Source organism: Triticum urartu, chromosome 5, assembly GCF_003073215.2.
Source record: "Triticum urartu cultivar G1812 chromosome 5, Tu2.1, whole genome shotgun sequence".
NCBI lineage: Eukaryota > Viridiplantae > Streptophyta > Magnoliopsida > Poales > Poaceae > Triticum > Triticum urartu.
This window is the reverse complement of record NC_053026.1, coordinates 409,896,073-409,921,938: the sequence shown is the minus strand read 5'-3', so window position 1 is coordinate 409,921,938 and position 25,866 is coordinate 409,896,073. Positions and strand designations below refer to the sequence as shown.

At 45.7% G+C, this 25,866-nt stretch overlaps 2 protein-coding genes and 1 pseudogene across 5 annotated transcripts; 1 reads left to right on the top strand and 2 right to left on the bottom strand.

Annotated features, from left to right (window-relative positions):
- Nucleotides 1-1,702: 1,702 nt before the first annotated feature.
- LOC125509366 (putative protease Do-like 14) lies at nucleotides 1,703-8,424 on the bottom strand. The gene is made up of 13 exons (XM_048674333.1): nucleotides 8,112-8,424; nucleotides 7,731-7,984; nucleotides 7,446-7,637; nucleotides 7,206-7,345; nucleotides 6,772-7,095; nucleotides 6,524-6,654; nucleotides 6,166-6,286; nucleotides 5,822-5,914; nucleotides 5,023-5,085; nucleotides 4,841-4,938; nucleotides 3,667-4,753; nucleotides 2,553-2,767; nucleotides 1,703-2,433 (listed from the first exon to the last, which is right to left on the bottom strand). Exons 1-11 carry the CDS (start codon nucleotides 8,219-8,221, stop codon nucleotides 4,687-4,689), a joined length of 1,593 nt encoding a protein of 530 aa, XP_048530290.1. The 5' UTR covers nucleotides 8,222-8,424; the 3' UTR covers nucleotides 1,703-2,433; nucleotides 2,553-2,767; nucleotides 3,667-4,686.
- LOC125509367 lies at nucleotides 8,413-25,095 on the top strand (annotated as a pseudogene).
- On the bottom strand, nucleotides 13,153-21,650 carry LOC125509368. 4 transcript variants are annotated; one of them, XR_007284066.1, is made up of 9 exons: nucleotides 21,047-21,650; nucleotides 20,881-20,952; nucleotides 20,671-20,751; nucleotides 19,875-19,911; nucleotides 17,657-19,388; nucleotides 17,312-17,443; nucleotides 15,760-17,236; nucleotides 15,541-15,683; nucleotides 13,153-13,988 (listed from the first exon to the last, which is right to left on the bottom strand). XR_007284066.1 is itself a non-coding variant. In XM_048674334.1 (5 exons), exons 1-5 carry the CDS (start codon nucleotides 21,239-21,241, stop codon nucleotides 19,151-19,153), a joined length of 603 nt encoding a protein of 200 aa, XP_048530291.1. In that variant the 5' UTR covers nucleotides 21,242-21,650; the 3' UTR covers nucleotides 18,404-19,150. The 4 variants fall into 4 exon arrangements, 2 of the variants coding, with proteins under 2 accessions (XP_048530291.1, XP_048530292.1); XR_007284067.1 differs by lacking the exon at nucleotides 20,671-20,751; XM_048674334.1 differs by lacking the exons at nucleotides 13,153-13,988; nucleotides 15,541-15,683; nucleotides 15,760-17,236; nucleotides 17,312-17,443 and having other exon boundaries at nucleotides 18,404-19,388; nucleotides 21,067-21,650.
- Nucleotides 25,096-25,866: the final 771 nt, after the last annotated feature.

Sequence of the window (25,866 nt, the reverse complement as noted above, 5' to 3'; positions counted from 1 at the left end):
CATATGGCAGTGACACTTGTTATTTAACATGTTTTCATCTCATATTGGCCATTAAGTATTGAGCATATTGTTGTGTGTTATTTATAGTTGTGATGTACGCAAAACTGTTAATTTGTTTTTTCTATCATGTTATGTGGCCTTTTATAGGTATTTTTTATATTAACATGTAAATATTGTTATGGTTGGTGTTTTTATTGTTACATGGATAGATTTTTTTAGGGGTAAAGCTAAGTTTTATTGATGATAAACCACATAAAATGGTTTAAAAAAAGATCATGGGGATGGATCAACCGTAAATGTCGCCCCTGATCTAGTGTATTAGAGAACTTAGCTAACCTATTTGCATCAGTAAAACCTTGCTCCTTGCTTAACCTCGCTAATGATGCACCCATAGCTACCATTTGTGCCTCTTTCAATATCATTCACCACCTGTTTAGAGTCCGAGGCAACTACAAAATTATGGATCATCAAATCCTTAGCCAGAGACAAAGCTTCTCTGCACGTGATTGCTTTGAGTGTAGCGACATCAATAATCCGTAGAACAACCACAGAAGAACTTCCTAGATATAGTCCCGATTCATCATGGCATACTGCTACCGCTGATCTGAACCTCTCATCCTGGATTTGGCCACACTTGCATCAACATGAATTTTTGCACACCCTTGTGGTGGAGCTCTCGGTCTAGCTGCTGCGATTCTAGCCTCAGCAGGTGCTGACTCCTTTTTGTGATGTTAGTTTGAGGTCCGATACGAATCTCTTAATAAATTCACATATGTCTGAAGGACTGATAAGTTTCCTCGTGTATCACTTGTCTACTTGCCCACCATATTACCCATAAAGTCACTGATAATTTAACAAAGGCGTCATGTGATAATGTTTCTATTGTCGAAAAGAGCCACTTCTTGGCGCTTGGTTCAGATATATCGCCCAACTCACCATCGACAAAGTGCCTAGGCACACCTTGTCATGGTGCATTCAAGCAATGAATGTCTCGAGGAGTCTGCAGCTCCCCATGAAGCACAAGAGCTAGTCGTTGACATTTTTCTGTGAGCCCTCACATCCTCAATGGAAAGCGAATGCTTAGCTAGTCTCCAAAGAAACATGTGAATTTTACTTGGGATTGACGTCTTCCGTAGACCTTTGTTCGAAAATACTTATCATCAAAATGAACAAAAAAGGATGTATCTATAACTAAAATACATCTTCTTTTATTTATTTTGATGATAACTTTTCCGTACAATGTCGCGGGCGACAGACCCAGGGGGCGAAAACCCTGTCGTTCCGGCTTTAACAGGTGCCCAAGAGGGCGGCGATCACGGCAGTTGAGCGTAGATGCGGGCAAGTTGGCATCCCGGCAACCAAAGGACCGCTGCACAGAGAGCTTCAACCTAGGCGCACCTTGCCGCACCGTTGGGGAGGATTACACGCCTGATGGCAAGAGCGCGGGCACATCCAAAGAACAGGTGTGCAGTGTCCTTATCGTCACTGTAAAACGCGCACACCAGGGAGTCGATGATGTGACTATCATGCAACAAGGATGCACAGGGGAGACGTTGTCGGTGACGGAGCAAGAGGAAGATCTTGGACCTGCTTGGGGCGAAGGCTCTCCAGATATGGTGGGGGCGAAATTCTAGTATGTATGACCAGTGTGGAAAGGAGCCAGGGTCCCGCGAAGACCACGGGGCTTCCATGACATGGGACATCTATACTACTATTAAACAATTAGGTTGTGGCAGAAACATTACATCTCAGTCATACATTCACCATCTCTCAATAGACCAGATTGCCTCAATGTTGTATCACATCATTTATCATAATCAATTAGCAATAGTTATCATAATCTACGCCATCATAATTACACAATAATTACCACGATCTCGCTCCAACCTGGGCTTATTTTAATCATATCAATTAGCAAGAATTGCCATGATCTACGCCATCATATTCTTTTTGAAACTCGGCATTGTATACTGCATACATAGAAGGAAAAATATCAATTAGCAATAATTACCATGATCTACATCATCATATTTTTTTTGAAACTTAGCCTTGTGTACTACGTACATAGAAGGAAAAAAGAAGAAGGTCTGGCCCATGTTCGCATGTAGGCAGAGAATAACGTGGAAACCAAAGTGCTCGTTTCCCTGTTTGTTTGGATCAGAGGATCGATCAGACCTTGACCTTGATTTTGCTCGTTCTTGACTTCCGTCACTTCCTTCTTTTTGTTCACCAGTTTGAGTGTTCGTCGTCTTCGACGGCTCGACTCTTAGTTTGACTCTCCCGGTCTTCTCTTCCTGAGGAACGATAGTGACGTGGGCCTGCAGCGCTACGCGGCCAGGACAGGTACGAGCACGTCTCCTATGCCTTCGCATGTACTGTTAATTACTCAAACTTGTCTGGAACTGGGGTTCAGAGATTGACCATCAATTCATCCTGGATCAAATCCATTTTCAAGGAACAAAATTCCTGATCAGCGCCAGGCAAATAATTAAAGCCTGATCCCATCGCAGCTCCATTTAATCGCATGCTCGCTGTGGGGAGATTGGACGTACCTCCCGCTAAGTAGTGGATCCACCCGATTGATCCGGGCCAGCGAATTCGTACGCCACACACGTAATCTCCATCCAGTTAAGATGGGAATCCCTTCGCAGCAAGCGAAACAATAGTAATTAAGCTCGGTGCAGCTGGTTCGTACGTGGTATTGTGATACGAGCAGAGCCCCATACTTAGCATATGTCTTTCACTCCTAAATAATATCAATGTTTACCTAAAAAATAAATATGGATTCCATAGTTAATGGCTTGGTAGAACTTTTGCTAAATTACATATAAATATTACAATCTGATCCAATTTTACACAATGCAGATATGAAAGGGAAAATCCAAATTGATGTGATATGGGATTCACACTGATGTTTCATGACCTTTGGTCCTTGTAATACTGGAAGCAATCCAATCGCTTGTTCAGGTGTCAAATAAGATGTGCATGTTTCCAACACTTATCTTAAGGAGTGAAATTATTTTGCCACTGAAAAGGAGCATGTGTCATTTGTCTTCCTTATCATGTAAAAAACATGTTTATTTCCCTTGAATTAGAGTGAAAAACAGGGTAGACTGTTGGTTAATGTGATATTCTATTTTTGTCAGATGGCTTGAAATTTTTTAACATTACTTTTAATGTTAATGTCATGTACCATCATATTTATTTCCAAACTTTGGCGTGAGGTTATATTACCAGTTTATGTCATGTTTGGTTCACAAATATATATTGCCAGTCAATGCCTTTAAGCTTTGTTGGTAGATTCTGTCATTTACAATGCATAAAATCTATTTCTACTTTTAGTGTAAAATTGACTTGTACACAGTTTGACATTTTCAGAGTCATTTACAATGCATAAAATATATTTCTACTTTTAGTGTAAAATTGACTTGTACACAGTTTAACATTTTCAGACATTATGCTTACATGTACTTGCTTTCGCTATATTTACTATAGATAGTGTTTTGACAGATTTTATAAAGTATGTCGATAGTTGGATCATGTATCCTTGACTTGATAGACAAGTTCAAAGATTTACATTCTTCAAAGTGCATAACTGACACGCTAGATGCTAACTTCGACTGTTTGCATAACCAACATTTAGTTCAAGGAAGCTTCAGGTCTTACCTTGGTAATTTCTTTTACCTCTTCCATCCAGCACGGACATGCTTTCCAATTATTGATTACCTATTTTACACACAAAAAAAGTTCCCAATAATCTTTTTTACAATAGTCCAACATAATCAAAGGAGTCACTAAAATTAACCTGGAAATACCAATGGAACCTATAGGCATGGCCGCCGCAATAATCAATCCTCCTCCCTCGACACTTATGCCACCGCTCCCCTTCCCGCGATCCAATTTTCTCTCTATTTCATAACTCTATGATACGTGCGTTGCACGTGCATACTTACTAGTAGCACCAAACGATTGAGATTTGAGACCGTCTATCAGGCACAGAGCTCCGCCCCAACAGCCGATGAGAACATGAGGTGGAGGTGGAGGTGGCCGGAGATCTCGTCGTCGACAGCAGCAACAGAAGCATGGGGGCGCCACAAGTGCGAGAACAGCTCGGGGAAGCAGATGGCCAGGATACTAGTATTGACATCCTCCCAGAAGGCGGTGCTCTCCCCGTCCCTGACCCGACCCGCACCTCGGTATAGCCGCGAAACAATGGGAGGACGCCAAGGAAAGCCTTCCAGACCACCGTGTCAAGGCGGCCAGCATTGCCTAGGCCCATTCCAGAACGTCTGTACCAACCATAGAGGCCAGAGAATCAGCGTTGCCATCAATAATTCTACACTTGCGGAATCCCACAGAAACCTACAGACTCCTGACTACCAATCTCTTTGCTCCCTGATTTTCAGTGCGGGTCCCACTCCCTCCTAATTTCCAATCAAGGTTTCACAACTCGGCCTATAACTTCTTTCGGTAGGAATCAACGCATAAGTGTAGCATTTCTCGTGTTGCCATGCCGTGTCAGGAAATTGTCAAGGTTATCCTTAGTCTCGCATGCCATTGATGTACCGTCACATGTTCCCGCCACGGCAAAGCCCGCGTAATACTCTTTTCGCTAAGAATGATGTAATACTCCATCCGTAAAAGGAAAGTTATCTAACAATGTGCTGCCGAGTCGGCTGCTAAAAATTAGTCGGAGTAATCATGCCATTCACTTGGCCCCCACCAATACTCTTTTGGCGGTGGCAGTCTCCATCTACAATTGAAACCAATCACAACATAAATCACCCATAAAACATGACATGCTCGAGTTTAAGACTGCCTGAGAAATTAGACAACATACCTGTTTTTGAGCAACATATGGCATTCACCATGGGGGCATTCCACTACTTTTAGGTTTGCAACAAATGTTGTACCATCCCTGGGTCTCAAGACAGTCGCCTATTTAACAACCCAAAGGTATACTAACATGGTAAGACAATTATACAACACATAAAGCAGGGTAAAGTAGAGTCCTAGACTAACCTGGAGGACGACTGGCTGCATATTCACTGCAACCTCCATTGTGTCTAGAAGCATTGTTGTAAGCTGGTAATATCATAAAAACGCAAGAATAAGCTCCACTAAGTCGAGGAAACTCGAAACGGGGACACAATCTGATTGCCATATAAAAGCACTAAAACACCATGTCAAGATTTCCAAGAGAGCCAGATGGATGGAAATCCGAAATCCAGGTAAAGATGAAGGAATTAGAACAAGAAAGACTGAAAAGTATCAGTAGAGGAAGTGAAATGAAATTGCCATATTGCTTTCACTTGTCTTTTTTGTGAGCTACTTAAAGATATCCACCCGGCAACCTTTTTTTTTATGGAGCAGCTTCTCATTTCAGATAAGAAGACACATTCCCATCCATGACAAAAAGCCACAAAAGAGCAGAAAGAAAATAGCAGCATTATACAATTTTCGATCACAACTGCAAGTACAAATGTCTCTGAAGTTTGGCTGCATGACATAACATATACTGTGACCGGACTATATGTCAACGCCCAATTTAAGACACGTCCATTTATGTAACAACTCAAATTTAAAACAGTCCAAAAAATCGAAGGGAAAAAATTCGCAAAACCCTTCCAAACATGGTTCCGTTTCATATTTAAATTGTCTAACACCCTAAAGATTTACCTCACATGTTTCCTAGGTCTCCCTCCAAAAGTTATGGATACTCAACGTGACAGCGGTAAAAATGGAAGGTGCGCTTTTAGTTTGGCAGAAATACTATTTCACACATTTGCAGTGGCAAGAACATTTTCTGTCTCTAGAATACCTGTGCTGGAGAGTGCAAAACAACTCCATCAAGTTTATTAATGATATCACCAGCCTCAATGCCTCCACAATTTGCAGATGATACTTCAGGAATCTAGGAAATGCATTTGAAATTTTGAATACAGAGCAAACATTGGACAGAGTAAGAGAAAGCAAAAGTGCAAAACACAAACATCTGAGATAAATAATTCTAAAATCCTCAGATCATGTACTAAATAATGTCATCTCATACTTGTTATCTTGTTTCGTGTCCCAACAAAACTAATTGTAGTAAATAGAGAGGGAGGGAGTTTTGGAAAAGGTGCATGATGAGTGTGGGTTGGAGACTTGAGGTTGGGTAAGTACCTTCTCCACCAGAATTCCAGAAGGTGGCTTATGGTACTTGTGGCATATTTTCTCCAAGTCCTTTAATTCCAACATGTGAAGCCCCCGGCCCCTTATTCCTAGAAATGGTTGTTTGATTCGCCTGCGCTCATGACAAAAAATCATTTTCTCTATATTCTATCACTGTAAAATGGATTACCTTCGATTTCAAAATAAAATAAAATAACGGTTTCATAAAATGGGATACATTCAGCTATATTGTATTCTACAGTACAACAGGTAATCATATTATAGTTTTGGTCTTCAGAAATGAGTGAGCAACCCATGTATTACATGCATCCTGTTAGAAATTCAAGAGCAAAGTAAAAGAAAAACATACCCAAACTTTCTGAAATGTTTCAGGCATCTCCCAACAAGCTGGACAGGCAAAAAGGGAGTTTTATTCTCGTCTATGAAATTCATACCAACAATTCTTCCTTCCAAATCAATCAGAAGACCCCCAATGAAAATCTGAAGAAAATGGTACCAATTTTAACAAGTACTTATTCAATAAGATCGATACAAAGAATGTGAGCGCTTATGGAGTTTAATTTGTATCAATGCAATGCAAGCAGAAGCAGAATTCACCGTCGTAATATACTGAATGCTGTTATCCTTGTTTTGCCTCTGAGGCTCCATTTGACAAGTGCAGACCATAAGTTCATTGCAATCTAACTCGCTAACTGCACGGAATGTCTCCCCACGTTTCAGCTGCAAACTTCCAGACTCAAATTTCCAGGCAACCGAAACGACTGGAGTAGGTGTCAGGAAGTAGGAGCCCGGGAGGTCGGCGAGCACCGCCACGAGGAGATCAGCTTCGCACTCGACGGAAACGATGGCGACATTATAGTGCAAATCGTACATCAGCAACTGCCCCTTGACAACCTTTTTGTTAGGCAGGAGCACCTCAATCTGCAACATACCAATCAGCACATAAAGAAACTCGGTGAAATAATATTGATAACTCTTAGTTTTTTTTTGCCGGGTATTGATAACTCTCAGTTTCAGGTAATCGGGCCGACCTTCACACTGGAAAGTTCATGGACCTCGGTGCCGCTGTCGTGCTTCCTGATCAGAGTTGCAGAGGTCATGATCCAGGCCGCAAGGCCCTCGCGAGCGACCACGGTGCCCGTGCAGGCGAAGGTGGACGAGGGATCTCCATCTGCCGATCAGCAAGGCAGCAACGGATTAATTGCTCAGGCGAGAGGCGAACACACAGCAGATTGCACAATGCCCAATTGGTGAAGCCGCGAAGGTGTTACCGACGGAGGCGGCGAGGGCGACGACGGACTTGGCCACGCTCAGCACCGCGTCCCTCGCCCTCAAGCCCTCCTCCGTGAAATCGTCCTCGGAGCTGTCGCTGGCACCGGAGTCCTCGCCGGACGACGAGGGCGACTCCGGCTCCTGCTCCAACTCCTCGTCGCTGCCGAACAGGCTGCGGCGAAGGCGAATTGCTAGGCAGGTCACGAGACAAACAGAGAGAAAAAAAGGTAAGCGTGCGTGAGGCAAGCAGGCAGGCGTCCAAGCGGCGGTTCTACTTGTACTACCTGCGTCTTCGTCCTTGGGTGGCATCTCCGCTCCGGCTCCGGCTCCGGCGGTGGCGTCCGTCGCGGCCGGTGGGGTTGGCGACGCCATCCTAGTCCTCCTAGCCGGCGGTTGGGGGTTAGCCGAGGCGGAACAGAACACATCGACCGGGCCGAGCGACGTCGTTGGACCCGGGCCAGCCCGCAGACCAGTTCCCTTGTCCTGCCGCCTTTGGCACCGGCACGGGTTCGTTTCGTGGCCCTTCTTCTCCGCAAATCTGCATCTCCGGGCAATCACGATCAAACCCTAATCCCAAGTCTCGATGGATGCCGAACCCGAGCACGCGTCCCCTCCGGCTCCGGGCCAAGGCCAACACACCGAAGTGGTAAAACCCCTCTCTTTACCTCTGCCTATCATGGGAAGGACATCGATGTCCCTCTCCCAAATGATCACCGCGCACAGAGAAGTACTGTACGTAGTGCAGTAACTCCACGGCAATTTCAGGCACAGGCATCGACCACCGATTTTTACAACCTTCGCAACGTCGATGATGCCGCAAAGGCACGGAAGAAAGAACAGCGGAGGGCGAGCGAGACACACATCCAAAACAAACGCCTACGCCTCCAAAACAGACGCGTAAGGAAGCAGAGTAAAAGAGAGGAAGCTCAAGAAGTTGTGGACAGGGCCCTCAAGTTAAGAGAAGAGATGCTTCAGGAGAGGCTCGCATTTGAGGCGTCGGCGGAGGGCAAGGAGGAGGCGGAGAAGTACCGCAGCACCCCGCCCTGGAGCTGGAGGCCGGCAGTCCCCGTCAGTGAGCATTTGATTCCACCCTCTTTCATTGATTCTTTCGAATAAGTTGTTCTTCCCTTTGTAACTTAATTAGTCCTCACACCAACTTATTGCAGCTGAGGTCACTGAGCAGCCACCAGGTTATTTGCTTCTCTTACCATTTTATTTATTTATATACCTATATGAAGGAAACAAGTTTGGTTTATCCCGTAATGCCTCGCGTTTAGTGAAGGGCGTTGATTTTGAAAATTTTAAGCTTTTGAATGGGTTCCGTACTTTGACGTTGATGAGTTTGGGAGAGAATCTGTGCGTAAGTGCGCAAGTTGGAGCGTCGAGGAATTCACACTGGAACTTGCTCAATGTGTGGTTGGACTTCAGTCATTTATAGGTATATATAACATTATTGCAGCGGGTTATTATTTATGTCAGTATTAACTTGGCTATACCTCAATGAGTTTGATTTCTGTTCCCTGCAGAAGACAGGAATTTTTTCTCTTGCTCTGGAACAATTGTTGAGTTTCTGGAGGGTGTTGGTCATGTGGTAACATCTGCTAGTTTAGTTAAATTGCCACACCAAGATGAGATAGCTGATAAACTCAAGGTTAATGCATTCTTCTTTTCCTTTCTTTATGGTGTTATTATTGTGTTCTTTTAAACAGTGAAGATTAAATTCTGCTATCTGGTATTTTCCTCTAGATCAATGTATTCCTAGCAAGTGGAGAAATATTCGAGGGTTCGGTATCAAATGTGGACTTTTGTTACAATATATGTGTGGTGGAAGTCCGTTCAACTTCAATGCTGGCTACGAAAAAGTTCAGTGCGGACAGTAGAATCTTTAATTTTAACGAGTACCATTCAAGAGATGTTGTAGCGTTAGGCTGCCTTTGTGAGCCGTGGAGCTTGAACGTTGCTTCAGGAAAGCTAATCCCAAGAAGAAGCCAGCTTGATTGTGAAGAACTTCTTGTGTCGTCTTGCAGGATTTCAAAGGTAATTCAAACAGCTGAAGTCATTATGCAAATTGATGGCTGAACCACTAATTATAGAATTACTTAAAATTAATTATTAGTTATTTGCTTCTTTTTGTGCCTTGTTTGGAATGCATTCGTAGAATTGTAGCAACTTTGATCTTAGGTTTAAGGACCTCATTGTATATCCATAACTGGCATTGGAAGTAAACTGTCTTATCCTAATTTGTTAAGTCTGGGAGAGCCAGATGCATGGACACCATGGAGGAAGATTTTTTGTTTCAACTTTCTGTGAATCGAATACAATTTCACAGTAAGAACAAAGCACATCTTCTCATACTATATTTGTATAAGAAACTGAAGGTTTCTTCTTTCTCCAAAGGCGGAAGCCATTTGTGGATCCTTCTACATAATAATCAGCAAAAAAAATATTTTTTGATTATTATCTGGTGTTTGAACTAGATGACCGTCAGTTTGTTCACTCTCTCACTTCAGTATATAGCCAAGTCTCATAACCAACTGGCAGCTTCAATTTTTATATTTTCTAAGGTCTGTTATGTTTTAGTGTAGAAACTAAATTTGTAACTTTACTATGCTGTGAATAACAAGATTCATCACTTAAGTGTCCATGTTGAAGTTTGTCGGCTGCTTAACGGGTATAAATCTGCTAGAACTCGTGCTATATGTTATTTTCTTTTTCATTTGATCTTTGCCACAGTGATGAATGTATTTCTTTCAAATGATCAACTATTTGCAGAGAGGTATTGGGGGTCCTCTGGTGGATTTTGATGGAAATATCATCGGCATGAACTTCTATGACAGGAAAGAAACCCCTTTCATTCCAGGTTTCATTGTGTTGAAGTGTGTGCAGCACTTCAATGATTTCGGGTATGTATTTGTTATTTCTGTTTCATTAAAAGGAACACTAAGTAGGTTTCATTTTCTAGCCCACACATATTTTTAAAGTTAGTCTTCCTATTTCTTTGGTAAATCTCCTTGTGGATATTTCTTCGATTTTTCAGACACGGCCAACAGGTGTGTAAAAATTAATGATTCTGAACCATTAATTCGACGACTGAGCCACCAACTGAGCATAACACGGAAATAGAACTCTGTTTCTTCATTACAGTACACAATGTTTTTAGACATAGCAGGACTATATGACCTCCTTGACTAATTTATATTTTCAAGTCCATAATTTGAGTTTTCAAAGGAATTTCGTTGCCCTTTAATGGTCAATCTGGGCAAATTGAAAAGATTTATCTGCAGGATAAATACCTGTGTCATGGTTGGAAAACATCAGTGTTGTCATTTTATATGTAGTATATTTGATGCGCTTCTTGCTTAACTGTTATTTATCCAATTATTTGGCTACTTCATTTTCCCACCTTCTCATTACTCCAGTTAACCTAGAGCCTTTCGTTGAAATATTGTATGCGAGTTAGTAAGAAATGTTGTTTATTTGTGCTTCGCTTTCTAGCATTCATTAGTAAAACGAATTAACTGATGACGCAGGACGGTCATACGACCGTTGCATGGACTGAGAGTTAAAACTCTCCACGAAGCACAGCTTACTGTACTTGAGAAGATACATCATGATTTCCCTGAGATCTCTGGTGTGATAGTGGAGAAGGTATGAATTTTCTCTGTTGTGCTTCTTTCTAGTATTGATCCGTAAAATTAGGAGTTCTGTATTTTTTCGTGTCTTACGGGTTCTGCTTCAGGTAGAAGTACCTTCACCTGGACACTCCGAGATAAAGGTTGGGGACATCATCACTCATGTTAATGGCATACCTTTCTCCAGTGCTGCAGAGGTTAGTATCCTTGTAATATTAAGTTTCTTTAGGCATGAAGAACTTGCTGAAGAATTATGTGGCATTTGGTTGATGGGAAATGTGAGGTGGAAATGGGAAAGCAGGGTGAGATGACTTTTTTTAATAGAGGAGGGCCCCAAAAAACCCAGGAGCTGATACTAATATTATACTCCCTCTGTCCCATAATATAAAAACGTTTTTGACGCTATACTAATGTAAAAAACATTCTTATATTATGGGACGGAGGGAGTAGTATATGACAACAAGTTACAACATACGAGTAGCTAATAGAGAGATCCCTACTATGAGAAACATTCACTCCCGTGTTTGGTACACAAGATCTGAACAGAGCCAGGATTACCGAAAAAGGCTTTCGCCCCGCTTTATAAATAAAGCAACCACCAAGCACAAGGTACCAAGGTATCACCCGAACAATCCACACACACACAGACAGCGCCACCGCAGGCACGGTCCAACACACACACACACAAATAAACACACAAACCCAAGTTCAGCTGTGGGCACAGCACAACAAGCCCAACAAGGGGCACGACAAGACAACACATCCAAGATGGCGGCGGTGGCGACAAGGTGACGACGATCTAATCCGGCTTCGGTGGTGGTGGGGGGAGCGATGGAGCCATCCGGAGAGCCATCGCATGAAACTGGGTGATGATGGAGGTGATGTCGTCTCTCCCTGGGACGGCTAAGCGGCCGCCAAAGCTGCAAGTAACGCACGACGAAGGGAAATACGCTGAATCAAAAGCTTATTCTTAACGGTCCACAGCGTCCAGGCAAGCACCCCAATGGCCAGCCACCTAATGTGGCGAATCGAGGGTGGGATCGCCTGGAGTTCGGCGAAGAGAGCGGGGAAGTTGTTGTGGTCCCAGCTTCCACCCACTATTTCATGGAAACAGCTCCAAAGGAACTGCGCGGACACGCAGGTGAAGAAGATATGGTTCGAGTCCTCTTCAGGCCCGCAAAGCGGGCAACGTCCATCACCGGGACCATTGCGCTTCAGAACCTCCACGCCGGACGGGAGGCGACCTTGAAACCATTGCCACAAGAAGATTCTAATTTTTAGAGGGAGGCGGATCTCCCAGATTGCGGTGAGCGCCTCATGGCCAAGCGAAGGAGCAATTGCCTGGTATAGGGATCTAGTGTAGAATTGTCCAGAAGGCTCTAGACGCCGTCTGGAGCGATCATCTCCAATCGCCAGATCAGGCTCGTGCAATGCAATGCAGTCAAGCAGTTCCTGCCAGTCCGCATTCTCAACCGGGTCAAAAGGTCTCCAGAACACGAGTTGCCCTGTCTCCAGAACACGAGTTGCCCTAAGTCGATGAGGGCTGTCGCGACAGAAATCTGTGGAGCAACCACGATGGAACAGAGCCAGGATTGGAACTGGTTTGCAGGTGGGATTGGGATACGGACTGAAAAATAACCTTCATCTTTCTCGCCATGATGCTAAATAGTTGCTTGGATGCCCGTGCACCGATCCCCATCATGGGACATGTCATTGTTTCATTGTTACTGGCATTCTCAGACTAATGAACACCTGCTCCGGCTCTGGCCATATCATCAGTCACTCGGATGGTCTTCATCTTGTTTTTGGACGGCATCAACCGATCTCACCTTCCATCGCTGCTCACTCTCCCTAGTAGCACATATACTAGATCGGCAACGCGCCTTGGCACGAAGGTGCCGGTCCCAACCTTTTGTCAAGCAGGTAATGCTAAATCATTAAGAAGCACGCCCTGAAGTATGTAATCAATGAGTTCAACACCAAAAGCAATGCAAATCTTTAACCTCATGAATTTTCCAATCAAAGTACATATCACAGAGTACAACTGAGGCACATCAAGCTCGGCACAAAGGAATAAACCAAGTAATGTTTAATAGATCAGGCTTGAGTAGGGCAGCAAGATAGTACAAAATATTGAAAGCGAAGCATTTACACAGGGGGCTAGTGACAATCAGATAGCAGTCCTTCGCCAAGAATGGTTGAAGTTCCTCGTCGCTCAAAGAAAAGTTGAGTAACGTTGGCCTGAAAGTGATGAAAAAACCATATTCCTGGAGAGGATATCTCAACATTTTTACAAAAATTGATATCTACAGTGACTAAAAAGGAACTATCAAGAAGGCAAGATTAGTAAACTGACATCAAGCAACTCATGTATGTTTCCTTTAAATTAGTTTGGGGAGTGTGGTAGAAAATGCAGCCGAAACTACCAAGAGAATCAAGATGGTTTAGTACGACATAACACAAGCAGGCCATAGTAGTAGTTTGAGCCAATCTAAGAGCACTATTTTAATATGGCATAGCAATATAAACTTCGTCAAAACATCTTGGCATCTGGATAACTGGTCATCAGGGCTGAAGCAAATGATTACATACGACTGGCCAATGTAAAAAGCGGTCAATAATCAAGAAGTAATGAAACATCGGTCATTTCAATTCACAACCATATGGCATGTCACTAATAGAAATGGAGATAGGTAACTGTTTCAATGCCACCATACCTTCAGATTTCGGAGTTATAGGGAACATCCTACAGGGATAAATATAGCCTCATAAAAAGAACATCCAGTCTTTACTTAGGGTAGATTAATCCCCATTTGTATTGTTAATTGCATGTATTCTTCCTTTGTCTTCCTCTTGTGCTCATTCACAGATAAGCGCATTGATCATGTAGAATTTGTAATGATGTGCAACCTGCCAGCATGCAACAATTATATCAGCATTAGAAAGTCAGGGGCATTGGCAAACAACAAATAGGTTAGGGAGAAAAAAGTTGACACGCAAATTTTCAGTGCAAAAAGAAATTGATCCAACCATGACTTCTACTGGTAATGCTAATATAAAATCTGATATAGCAGAAAGTAGTTTTAGCCTAGAAAGACAAGATAGATCGTAGTAGAAATATTTAAAAGCGGCAAATCCACCTATTATAATGCTCAGATTATATAAACGACTGCATCATACTGACAGCACACTACTCTAGCTACACTCCAATGAATATTTTTTTACAAATCATATCTGCAATGACATTGGCTTGTTGGATATCCCCAACAGCACCACACGTGCAAGCAGTACCAACAAACACATCAATAGGTTGCTTCTAGGACATAGCTAAAGGTACAAAAAATCAGAGAAGGAACAAAAATCACATTTGTATTCCAGAAAAAAAACAAGCAAGGAAGAAAAGGAGGCCACAAAAATACAAGCAAGGAATAATACTCTTGGACTCTATCTAGTCTTCCGACAATAAGAGTACAAGAAACAGGCACACCCATTGACCAGCCTGCACACCAACAGGAACAACAAGCAGACATAGACTGAGTACAACAGCAGGTCCAGACAGGCAAGCTAGGCAAACCACATGGCCGCAAAAACATATGCCTAGGCCTAGAAAGCAGAGAAGAAGAGGAGAAAGGGGCAGTGATTACGAGTCGAACGGCTAGTCTAGACTAGTCGCTCGACTAGTCTACGAGTCGCAGAGTGGATGTCGACTCATTTTCTCGTGTAGACTACAAATACGAGTCGAGCCGTGGATGGACTAGTCGACGACTAGTCTGGACTAGTCGACATATATGAGTCGAGCGACTCAAAAAAGAGAGCTGCCTCAGCTGGGACGAGGCGCCGCCAGCACCCACTGCCCTGCCGCCGCCGCCGCCACCCACCGCAGGGACGGCGGATGGCGCAGCCAGGTGCGGCGGCCGGCCGGAGCTCGTGCTCAGGCGGCGGCCATGGCCGTGACCCGTAGGGGCACGCGGCCTTGAGACGGGAGAGAAGGAAAAGAGAGAGAGAGAGGAGAGGAAAGGAGGAGCCATGGCGGTGGTCGGCGGGCTCGCCGGCAGCAGCGGCCGGGACCGGCAGAAGGCGGCAGGAGGCGCGGGTCGCGTGCGCGCATGCTCTCGTGCGTGATGGCGCTGGCGTCGGCGATTGGAGAGGTCGGGAGCTAGGGTTCCAGTGGCTGGGGGCTAAGTAGGCTGGCCATTTGGGCCCAAATGGGCCAGCTGGGGGGTGATGCGTGGTGCTGGGCTAATATTTAGACAGTGGCTGGTCCTATTCCATACCCACTTGGGCCCAGAACACTGCATAGCTCAATGATTTAGACAGTGGCTGGTTTTATTGCATACTGTACTGTTAGTAACTTAGTATATACTACATACTACCACTAGGTATTAGTAGCTGAGTACTACAGTACCATGTCGACTAGTCTAGACTAGTCTAGACTAGTCTCGATTAGTCTATGAGTCTCTACCTCGGAACGACTCGTCGACTTGTCGACTCGTAAACCTTGGAAAGGGGTCGACCTGCAAAGCACCGGACGAAGACCCAACAGACTGGCACAGATCGAACGACGAACCGACAAGAACAGCGAGCACGTGCGAACGATGGACGAACCTGCAAGAAAACAAAACTCAAAATTACAGATGAGCTGCAGGTAACCAGAATTTAGACGGACAAAACAAACAAGTACCTACAGAAGAACACATCAACATATCTGGCAAGATCCCAAAATCGGCGGCTGGCCGTGCAACTGCAACTGGGGAGGCAAATAGCAATAACGGAAGTTACTTCGAGTTTGTTCCTTCAGATTAGTGTTAAAGTATGTCAAGATTTAACTGACGCAAAGTAAAATTGTCAATGAAGGTAAAAGTGGCTGAATGAATGAAAGTAGCTAGGTTTTGCAAGCATAAAGTTCCTTGCCAGGAAATTAAACCCACAATACTTGGACATTTGTTGGCACTTATCGAATATTAACAGAAGTTCCTCACAGAGATACTACAATAGTAATCCTAGAACAGTTTCTGCCAAATAAATTCTAAACCTCAGCTAGCAACATATTTGTGAAGCGCAACTGAAAGCTTGTTTAGAAAAATAAATCTATAGCAATATAAAAAGACCCAAAGGGGCAGATCCAATTAATCTCGGCCATCAAATCATGTCAATCCAACGACCTAGACTGCTTCAATGTCGAGCGCTCAACACGTTTAGCGTGTAATTAATTTCATGCCAAATATAATAACACGCAAATAATATCCTACTTAATATCCGCATCCACTTGATATACTTCCAAATTAATGTGCATTGCACGTACACATTGACTAGTTTTTTAAATATGCGATTATCCCTTTTAAAGATGAACTAAATTAATTTTTGAATTAAGTACGCAATCTAGTCCCTAGAAGAATCAACTCGTAGGTGTGCAATTCAAATTTACTACACGTCCACTTTATAATCCAAGCACAGAAAAAATCAAAGCATGGTAATAAATGAAAGGAAGTACTATCTCACAGACTGCATTTTTACAAACCTATAATAACAAGGCATGCAAAATACTAATGAAACAGCCAATTTGGGTGGTGGCTACAAAACATAAAATAAGCTTCTTCATTTCTACAGGAAAATATATAAATCAACAATCAGATGGAGCAAGGCTGGCCTTTTCAAAGTTGCACTCTAGCCACATAATACTAATACAGTCTAGGGGAGTTTTGTTTTTGATAATCTACTAATCTTTAGGATAAGAATGACATTCTTTGCCCCATGAGCATCAGCGACAACAAAGCGGCGTCGCATGATGAAGCGGATGCCGGCACAGGAAGAAGCTCATGTAGGATCTACAAGCCTACAAGGACTCAGACGAATCGAGGCATTGGCCTTCCGCTCCTCCAAGTTCTTCCAGCATGAGGTAAGCTCCTGCCTGGTTCTAAGCATGGTGATTTCTCTATAATGCAGTTAGATCAGACGATCTCAGAGGATGCATTTTCCACGACAGTAAATAGGATCTGAAGATTGGCCTCACTGGAAAAGTGAGTATAATGAGATTCATTGTCATCATAAATTTGTAGATAAAACAGGATGCTACCGATAATATTAAGCAAGTCATGTACCAACTCCAGAGGACCACAACCAATGTCTGCTTCAAGTTCCTTTAACCCTTCCTTCCTTAGCTAGAGCACAAGGAAGAACACAAAATCAGATCGTGAGAACTACAAAAATGTAAGTCATTGATCCTAAGCACTCACCAAAGCTAGCCAGATCCTCCCATGGCAACCAACCTGGCACTCCACAGTAGAACCTCACCTCTGGCATCGTCCACTCCTCGTATGTGTTCCTCGTTACACCTGTATGACGTTGGGCTAGCTGTAGCTGGTGACCTGCAAGGCAAGAGGAGCAACGGTCAGATCTCCGACCATGGCGACCGCGTGACGTAGAGTGGACGATGGCCCATGGAAGCCAAGAGCATGAGCAGACCAAAATCAGAATGGATTAACCAGGAAACCCTAGACAAATCCCTAAAAAACAACAAAGCCCTTGATGAGCACATACACATCACAAAGGGAAAGACAAACAAGGGAGCAAATAATCACCTCAGCCATCTTAGAAGCCCACTCGGTGTGCTCCCTCTCCGGCCGACCCGCAAGACAGCCCCAACGCCATGCCACCGTCCCAACCGTGAAACAGCCAGAGAAGCAAGGAAGATGGTAAGAAACAAGCGAAATAAAAGGTAGTGGTCTCCAATACAAACATTAACCAGCCTAAAGACGCTGTTATTAGAAACATGACACCGTGGTTTCTGCTGGTTTATCAACAAATTAAAACAAGCCATTGAACCGACAACTTGCTTACTCTTAACCAGATGAAATCAAGGACCAACAACAAACAATAAAAGTCAAGAACAACTTATATGCAATAAAGGTATGAGAGAGAAGAAATATTCACATAAGACGGCTATAAACACTGGAGCATAAATAAGCAACACCTTTAAATACAAATAAAAAGGGTTCAGGGTTCAATGCATAGTGGGATCAGATTTGCCTTTCCTCGATCATATAATCTACCCCTGCCATCTCTTGTCACCAGATTAATCTGTTTATACAGTGGAGCTGCCCTGGTTATCACTCAACAAGAATGACCATCCAAGGACAGAACAATAAGTATCACATGATAAAAAAGGATTCTAGAGACAAGAGGGAGGACCCAACTTGATACCCACAGGTGCCTTGATTGCTCAAAGGCACACTTATTTCAGCCACAGCGAATCATCATCGCCCTAGCAAGGATGGCTTCCGACCGGTGGGGCACGTGCGAATAAAAAGGGTTTAGGATTCAATGCATATGGGCTCAGATTTTCCTTTCCTCGATCATATAATCTACCCCCATCATCTCTTATCACCAGATCAATCTGTTTATACAGTGGAGCTGCCCTGGTTATCACTCAATAAGAATGACCATCCAAAGGGCAGAACAATAAGTATCACAGGATCAAAAAGGATTCTAGAGACAAGAGGGAGGACCCAACTTGATACCCACGGCTAATCATCATCGCCCTAGCAAGAATGGCTTCCGACCGATGGGGCACGTGATTCAAACATGGTGGCACGAGATATCTCATTTTGGGAGTAACTATTCATTACTGCAGGAGTTCAGGCTCGATCCAACGGCCGAGATGGCGAGAACAATCCGGAGCGAGATCCGTCGCCCAGAATCGCATCAAGCAAACCGATCCGACGGCCGAGAGTCCCTAATCGCTGTGAGAGCTCGGTGAGACATCCTTCTCTTATTTCTGGATTTCTGGATGGATCACCGGATCAATATGTTCTTACGAGGGTTTACCTGCCCTGGTTATCACTCATTAGAAATGACCATCCAAGGACAGAGCCACTAAAATAAGAACGTGATCAAAACAGCTCAAAGAAACGAGGGAGGATCCAAATTAATACACACAAGTGCCTCGACTGCTTGAGAGCATGCCTATATCAGCCATAACTGATCATCATAGCCCTGTCCATGTCCCATATAGTAGCCGAAGCAGAGCAGGGGAAGATGGAGCTCACAGAGGGAGGTTGTAGCCGAGGCAGTACTCAGAGGGCACCGGGGTTGCGCCTGAACGCCATCCAACCAGTGAGGAACCACGTCGGAGTTGCGCCTTGCACCATCCCGCCGACGAGCACGAAAGCCATGGGCACCGAAGTGGCCAAGGAGATGAGGAGGTGATGTATAGCACATCTAGGAGCACCATCAAAGACGACCGGGGCAACAAGCAGGCAGGGAGAGAGGCGAGGCGGCAGGGAGAGGAAAGGGCGCGACGCGAGTGCAGGCCTGCAGGGAGCGGAGCATCAGCTATTTTTTCTTTAGGAGTATATAGGAACTATCAAACATATCATATAAGTGCAATCATCTTTGATAATATAAGAGAGCATACAAATCACAGAGCTTGTTTAAGATATTTTGTCACATCAAGTAGTTTAGATAAGAAAAGCCTAACCCAGAATTACAAATAATTGGAGCGAGTGATAGATTTATTATTCTGATATAATTCGGTAGTAACTATACATAAATAATTCATTTTCCAACAGTAAAAAATATGTGATGCATTATTTACACAAAACAATATTTTTTGTATAGGGTCAGAAAGATATTTCAGCATTCAAATCAATAAGGCTGAAATAATCTAAGAGTATTATCACTACAGAGCAACAATTTATGAACTCGCTGTCAGTCCAAAGTAATAATACATGGAAATCTATCTTGAAGTGCAAGAGTTCAATTTAGCAGATCTGACACACCAGACATGAATGTGCTTACCTGCTCTCCCAGGCGGGCCTAGTCAGCTCTCTTTTAGCTGCAATCAAAGATAAGATTTGTTAGGACATTCTTGTGGGCAAAATTTATCATCATGCAAGCAATGGGCCTATCTATTGGCTGCTTGTAGTGCCTAAGGTAAAATCGAAAGGCCTTTTACTGCCACCTTGCATGAAGAGTTTCTATTCACACATGTGTACTGCTATATGAAACTGCACATGCTGACTAATTAAACAACAAAAGCTACAGAGGTGAACTGACCTTTCTCTAATCAGACTCTCTGGACAAACTAAGAAGCACAGATAAATACGCTGCTGGGCAGAACACATAATCTAGTACGGTACAACACTGACTAAGCCTAGGTTTGTGAAGAGAGATAAATTATAAAACAGTATGGTAGGCCGGAAGGAGAGACCAGAAAGCTATATAAAGCACACGCCCAAAGAAACTAAAACTGAGCAGAGCATTGACTGAATAGGTAGCAAAGGCACGTATATCCAAATTCCATAAAAAACGAAGGAGGTATAATCACTAAATTAGAAATCTAATTAACTTAGTAAACAAACCTAAATTAAGCAGCCTAACTCAAATGGACAACAGTAAATTGAAGCCTACATGCCTCAATATCACAACAGAGGACGAGCAGGACCAACCGACAAACCAGCAGGCTATTGGTATAAAGCCAAAAATAAATAGTAAACAAAACAAAGAAAAGAACAAAAGCACCCAGAATCATGTGCAAATGAACAAAAAAAACCAGGGCCTAGCACGATCCAGGCAAGGAACAAGAAGCACACACCTATAATCCAGGAATTAAGGAAGATAGGACACCACATAAATCCAACCAGGGAATAATACCCTTTGCCTCTCATTGGCCAGCCTGCACACAATAGACCGAATCTAGCAGCGTACTCATATAGAAAAGACAAGGAATATACACTACTTCACAAATGTAACCCTAGGTCTGGAAAGAAGAGAAGCACAAAGAAGGAGAGGAAAAGCAGTCGACCTGTACATCCCTGGATGAAGACGCAGCAGGCTGGCACAGATCGAGCGACGAACTGACGAGAAGAACGAGCACCTGCAAACGATGGATCAATCCGCAAAAAAATCAGAGACAAAATCACGGTTAAGCTGCAGGGAATGACCAAGAACGGGGGAAAATAAATGCCTACCCACAAATTGATGAACGCACCATCAGATCTAGCGCAACGACGGCAAGAACAAGGAACACCGGCGTCGCACAACGAATCCATCACATTTGACGCAGCAGGCTGGCACAGATCGAGCGACGAACTGACGGCAAGAACGAGGGGGCCATCTTCTTCCTCCCCCATAGCCTCACGTTCCTCTCCCCGTTGCTCCCCCATCGAGCTCGAGCTCGTCCATGGCCGCCGCGGCGGGCGGGGCCGCGGTCATCGGCCATGGCCATGACCATGGCGAGCGGGACGGGCGGGGCAGCCCCTTGCTCCCCAGTCGACCTCGAGCTCGTCCATGGCAGCCACGGCGGGCAGGGCGGGACGGCGGGGCCACGCCCATCGTCCCCGAGGAGGTTGACCCGCGGCGCCCACGCCTCCGGCAACCGCGGCGCGAATCCGCGGAGGCGCGCCCACAACCGGCGGCGCCCTCTGGCGGCGATGCGCGTGGCGGCCGTGGCCAGCGAGGAGTGGCGACTAGGGTTCAATCGGGGGCGGGGCGAGTGGGCGCCTGGGAGAAGACGTGGTGCGGGGTCGCGGGGAGGAGAGGAGGCAGGCGGCGACGCGCGAGAAAGGGAGCGAGGCGGCTAGGGTTTCACCACGGGCGTGGCCCCTTTTATACCCCAAAGAAGCGAAATGACGAAAATGCCCTCGGCGGGGCAACGTAATTACGTGCGGTGGCATGAACGAGACGGTAACTATTCATTCCAGTAGTAACTTTTTTTGATCCGACGGCCGAGGTCTTCCACACGGTCCATCCGACAGCCCAAGATCCATCAAGGGAACCGATCCAACGGCCGAGAGTCGCTGAGCTCTGAGGAGGCTTGTAGGAACATCCTTCTCTTATCTCTTGATGCACTGCCAAGCTCATCGTGTATGGTAGAGCGAACTGCAAAATTACCAACTTAAGTGATGTGGCTAGACCTGGAGGCTGCGAGTTGCCCGACCCACCCCTCCCGTGTCGCCCCCGCAGGCGACGGGGAGGGAACCCTAGCCGCGCCGGTCTCCTCCCCCCTTCCTCCCCCGCCGAGGCCACAGGGCACGCCCAGGCAAAGCCTGGCCGGCGCCGGCGCCGGCAGGCCCTCTCGTCCCCTCGTGTGTGGCGCCGGTGCGGGCCGCTTCCACGGGCCAGGGCGCCGCGGTTTGGTGGGTCGCGGCGGGTGCCCTTCCGACGACGACGGCTGATGGCTTCCGCGGTGCGTCAGGCTGCTGGCTGGAGGGGCACGCTTGCTACTCCCGCGCCCGGATCTGGCGCTGGGAGTTGTGGGCGGCATGGGGCCGGCGGCCGCTGCGGGTCCTGGACGGCGGTGGCGGCCGGCCGTGGTAGTCCGGTGAGGTTCGGTGGTGACAGTTGTTGCTGGCGGCTGCTGGATCTCCCGGGGTGGCGCGGCGGGGCGTGCTTGGGGAGGCGGCGATGGACCTTGTGGGATCTGCATCAGGGGCTCGTCTGGCCGCCGTCTCGTGGGCGACGCGGGCCGGTCGTCGCCGGTGGCTTCGGGTGCTGGTGGTGGTGCGGCGTGGTGGTGTGCTCTGTCGGGAGGGTCCGGCGGTATGGCCGATCGGGGTGCGGGTGGAGCGGGTCGATGGGGACGGCGGCGTCTCTAGTGGTCATGCCCCATCGGCAGCGCAGCGTGGCGGATGTGATCTTCCTTCTCCTTGGTCTAGAATGGCTATGATCGGGGGCGCGTGCTCGGGAGGATCTGATCGGGGCCCGAGACGTGTCGGAGTTGCCGCTCCGGGTAGGTGAGATTGGGCTCGATCCGGGATGTAGCCACGGGCGGCGAGTCCCTCCCTCCGTGGGTACGGTGGTCGTTGGTGGTGGTCGGGACTTCATGGTATTGTCAGGCAACACGGAGTCGAGGGCCACGTACATGGCGTTGTCTGAGTCTACTCGGCGATGGCCTTCGGGAATCATGGAGGTGTGTCCCCCCCCCCAGTCCACCGGGATTGGCTGGGGACAAAGGGTTGGGGCCCCTACTGTGGTGGCGTCGGCCCAGCCTCCGTGGCTCATGCCGGGCTAGGAGTGAAAGATATGGACTTTCGCTCTTCCTACCGTGGCTGGTACTCTATGGCGTGGGCGGTGGGTGAGGTCTTGGACTTGGATGCCGGAGCGGCGGCTCCGGATGGTGGTTCACATGGTTGGCTCTCCGGCAGGCGCCATGTCGGTGGTGGTGGCTCCCTTCTTGGTTGTGCGGGCGACGAGAGGGGTAGCAGTTGGTGGCTCGGGCGCATCCTCTGCTGGACGTCGCCCAGATCTGGATCTGGGGTCTGGGAACGCCGCGTTTGCCCTAGGGCCTCGGTGACTTATGGTGGGGTGCCAAGCGAAAGCTCCGCGCTTTTGCGCCGGCGACGACGACGCTTGCGGGCGCCGCTCTCTTCTTGAAGACGTCGCCGTGGACCTCCTCGCCGCGTTAGAGTTCCGGGTGAAGACCCTTGCCCGTGGGGCTAGGCAGCGACGACGCTCTGCGCCGTTCTCTCTCTTGGGGGCGTTGTCTAGGAGCTTAGGTGTCCTAGGGTGTTGTGTGATTGCGCTCCATTCTCCTTATGTTCTCCTTCAGCAGCATAGTTGCTGGTCTGCTTCGTGATCCGGGTAGCCTAGGATCTGCTTTGTAAGAGGGTCACCTCACCACCATGTATCGTTTGACCATGTACCTTGTTCGGTTTGTGTCTTTATTTATAAAGGGGGGCGAAAGCCTGTTTCGAGAGTGTGTGGTTGAGCTGCTCCCTTGCCCCTTTAGTGCTTTGTGAAGCATTGTTCTCGATCTGCCCCTCATGTTATCGATCGCAACTGTTGCATCACCCAAACTTGGGAGTCTCCATTACTTGCCAAGATCATGGGATGCTGCTACTCTAGATGCATGAAGAACTTCCACCATGACTCCGGAGCATCGGCCATCCGCTGAACATCGGCCATGATGGCATGATTCGAAAGAAAAGGGAAAGGGATGACATAGGACTTTTCCTCCAACTCAAACACAAATATTAAGATACATATCTCATATTTTTTTACAAAGATACATAGCATAGAAAATCAGATATGGTATCACTGATGACCAGTAGGCCTCATCTGGTCACCACTTGCAGGAACTGGTAATTTGCGCGATGTTGTTTAACAACACACATGTTTTTTTGTTAGTTTGGTGGTATACTGCTTGATATGTGTGGTCAGCATATACTAGAGAGACAGAAATTGGGCCTACCGGAGGACTACAACCAGATGTCAACAGTGATAAACCTAAAGGTTCAGTGCAAATAAATGCATGAAGTTTTTGTAAAATTCACGCTGATATTTTGAGCCTGTTTGGGACTGCTCTGTTCCTTAAAATTCAGCTCCGCTTCAGAAAACACAAGCTAAACGGGGTAGCTCCACGATATGCCAGTCCACAAAAAAACTAGAATCCGGGGCACAACTCCCAGTTTTTTATGAAGCTCTTCAGGAGGTGCTCCAAAAAACTCTAGAAGCTGGATTTGGGTGGAAATTACCCACCACTGCCACCAGTAAGTGGATACCCCTTCGTTTCCCCCCTCGACCAATCAAATAGATCATTTGCACCAAATTTCTCATTCTTGAAGCTGGAGCTAGATGGAAGCCAAACATTCTCTTTGGTAGCGCTACAACTTCTGGGTGAAACTACTCCAAAGTGAATTTAGTGGAGCGAAACTGATTTTGGTGAAGCGGAGCAGTCCCAAACAAGCCCTTTGATTGTAGCTTATTGTCCTATTTGTACATCCAATTCACTTCGACATGAAAACACAGAGAGGTCACAAATCTGAAAAGACAACCAGAACTATCAACATCGACAAGTTTACTCCTAGTGGAAAGTTAAACAGGTAATTTGTATAGTTGAAGAAACAGTTTAATTCTTCAGTATCTGTGTTCTGATATTGCTTACCCACAGGTGGCCACTTGGGAGAGCTTATCTTCTTCGCCGTATTGAGAATGGAATCCTGTACAGCGAAGAGCGATATGGCTAACATCGAAACTCTTTGTTTCGTCCATATTTGAGTAGAATTAATTTGTATCATGCTAGTATAATTAGAAGAGTTCGAGTTCATGTGTGGTTGGTTGGAGACTACTTACTTTTAGCAAGCATTTTTTGCGGGATAACTTCGGCCAAGTGAGCCACTGCTAGAATGAACTACATTGAGATTGAAGCTAAATCTAATCCAGCATCCTTTTTGCTGGATAAATAATATCTATGCCAAAAGACCATGCTTGCAAAAATCTTGGGGGTATCCCGATTGGATGAGTGTACTCATAGTGGTTAAATGAGCGATGTGGTTTTAGTCAGTTTCTTTTTTTCTTTAAGAACAAATTTCATAAAATCTTGTGTGATTCATAATAGGATCACTAGAGCAGCCTTAGGCTGGCAATCTTCCTTGTCGATGTGATTGAGGACAGCCCTTGGACTAAAGCCGCTGATGTTGACACCATCGACGGGATGATCTCCAAGATCCGCAACTCTGCTATCAACCTGACGCCCCCTACTCCTACGACGCTGCCATCGGATTAGTCCTTTTGTTCGTCCTAGTGCCTACGGGCGGGCATGTTGGTACCTGCATCTTGGTACTTGGTCATGCGTGCCTTTGAACTACGGTTTATTTGGTACTTTGTTGTATGTCGGTCGACATTGCCGTGAAGATTCTATTTATACAGGCTCAAATTTTTTTTCCTAAAAAGATGAAGTATACATGTTTATCTGGATTGCTGGAATAAATCGAATCTTCGTGAGTTGCGGAGCGGGTAAGGTTTTCCGAAGTTTAACTGAAACAGGGCATCTTGACCTTGAGGATACAGG

Bases quoted from the DNA above. Each gene is read 5' to 3' on its own strand.
- LOC125509366 (XM_048674333.1), bottom strand. From the start codon at position 8,221: ATGCCTGTGCCTGAAATTGCCGTGGAGTTACTGCACTACGTACAGTAC. The intron at 7,346-7,445 runs GTAACACCTTCG...GCTGATCGGCAG, and splicing joins CGCCCTCGCCGCCTCCGTCG to ATGGAGATCCCTCGTCCACC. The intron at 7,096-7,205 runs GTCGGCCCGATT...GGTATGTTGCAG, and splicing joins ATGAACTTTCCAGTGTGAAG to ATTGAGGTGCTCCTGCCTAA.
- LOC125509368 (XM_048674334.1), bottom strand. From the start codon at position 21,241: ATGGGGGAGCAACGGGGAGAGGAACGTGAGGCTATGGGGGAGGAAGAA. The intron at 20,953-21,066 runs GTGCGTTCATCA...CATCGTTTGCAG, and splicing joins TCGTTGCGCTAGATCTGATG to GTGCTCGTTCTTCTCGTCAG. The intron at 19,912-20,670 runs GTGTGTGCTTCT...CTTTGATTGCAG, and splicing joins CCTTAATTCCTGGATTATAG to CTAAAAGAGAGCTGACTAGG.